The sequence below is a fragment of the Carlito syrichta genome, unplaced genomic scaffold (genome assembly GCF_000164805.1).
Source record: "Carlito syrichta isolate Samal-C Ts95f unplaced genomic scaffold, Tarsius_syrichta-2.0.1 Scaffold91638, whole genome shotgun sequence".
In the NCBI taxonomy this organism is placed as follows: domain Eukaryota; kingdom Metazoa; phylum Chordata; class Mammalia; order Primates; family Tarsiidae; genus Carlito; species Carlito syrichta.
This window is the reverse complement of record NW_007035734.1, coordinates 157913-159436: the sequence shown is the minus strand read 5'-3', so window position 1 is coordinate 159436 and position 1524 is coordinate 157913. Positions and strand designations below refer to the sequence as shown.

General features: G+C 44.0%; 1 protein-coding gene across 6 annotated transcripts in view; it reads right to left on the bottom strand.

The window, feature by feature from the left end:
- NUSAP1 (nucleolar and spindle associated protein 1) overlaps nucleotides 1-1524 on the bottom strand; it is a 40101-nt gene that overhangs the window by 6636 nt on the left and 31941 nt on the right. For 5 of the 6 annotated variants that reach the window (XM_008059771.2, XM_008059777.2, XM_021713135.1 and 2 more), the window contains exon 9: nucleotides 594-710. The exons of the other annotated variant lie outside the window; for it this stretch is intronic. In XM_008059771.2, the coding sequence (XP_008057962.1) occupies nucleotides 594-710 (117 nt within the window). The remainder of the gene's footprint in view (nucleotides 1-593; nucleotides 711-1524) is intronic. 6 annotated transcript variants of the gene reach the window in all.

Below are 1524 nucleotides of genomic sequence, written 5' to 3'. Positions count from 1 at the left end.
GCTGGTCTTGACCCCATGGGCTCAGGCAATCCTCTAACCTCGGCCTCCCAAAGTGCTGGGATTATAGACGTGAGCCACTGCACCTGGCCTTTAGTATGTTTTATGGACAGTCTTTTCAATCAGGGGTCCGCCGGGCTCGGTGCCTCAGCCTGTAATCCCGTGCCTTTGGGAGGCTGAGGTGAGTGGGTTGCCTGAGCCCTCGGGTTCAAGACCTGCGTGAGCAACATGGCAAGACCTCATCTCTGCAGTAAATCAAAAATTAGCCGGGCGTGGTAGCGCACGCCTGTAGTTCCAGCTACTTGGAAGACTGAGGCGGAAGGATCGCCGGAGCCCAGCAGGTCGAGGCTGCGGTGGCCGAGAGCAGCCACTGCACTCCAGTCTGGGTGACGGAGTGAGACTCCAACTCAAAAATACATAAATAAATAAATAAATAAATAAAATAAATCAGGGGTCCATGTGCAGGGGCAGAGAAGACATTCTAGGTGATATATTATGGCTTCCACTGGGTCACTAGAATTTTTCACATCCCAGATATAGAGTTGTTTAACCTTAAGTCTTTTTTGGGCTTTATACCTTAAAATACTCCCACATACCTTTGTGTGGCTCATAGTTGAGAGGACGAGACAAACTTGCTTTAAGGTCAAACACTGGTTTCTTACTGGAGACTGGAGTCTGTGTTGCCTCAGTTGTCAGTTTGAATGGGGTAATAGCTAAAAAAAAAACCGAAAACCCACCAAGGGCTTAATTAGAAAAAAAACACTTGTGATAGTTATTTTTTAAATCAAAGTATCACTTCTCAATCTTGAAAATATAATCTATATATTATGGACTGAATGCTTGTGTTCCCGGGCCCCAAAATAATATGTTGCAATCCTAATCCTCAGTGTGATTGGTATTAGGAGGCATGGCCTTTAGAAGGCAATTAGGTCATGAGTGCCTTATAAAGGGACCCCATAGTGTTCTCTAGTTCTCTTTCTCCATGTGAGGATACGAGTTGGCAATATGCTATCCAGAAAAGGGTCCTCAACGGAATCTGATCATGCTAGCGCTCTGATCTGCCATGATCCAGCCTTTAGAACTGTGAAATAAATCACTGTTGTTTATAAGCCACACAGTCTATGGTGTTTTGTTATGACAACCAAAATTGACTAAGATAATCTGTATGAACAGACTGAAATAGATGAGGGTTAAAAAGGAGAAAACAACAATTGAGGAAAACTAGCCACTGAACTATATCTTTCCACTGTTAAGCAGCTCCCTAAATATTCTGAATATTATGACATCTCCTAGGATCAGCTGAAAGTGTAGAATCCTATGAAAAATAACAGTAATTCCTCAGCTTATTTCCCTGATAGAAGATAGCTTTTAAAAAGTTACATATCAACCGGGCTCGGTGGCTCAGCCTGTAATCCCGGGCCTTTGGGAGGCTGACATGAGTGGATTGCCTGAGCCTGCGGGTTTGCGACCTGCCTGGGCAACTTGGTGAGACCTCATCTCTACAATAAATAAAAAAAAATCAGCTGG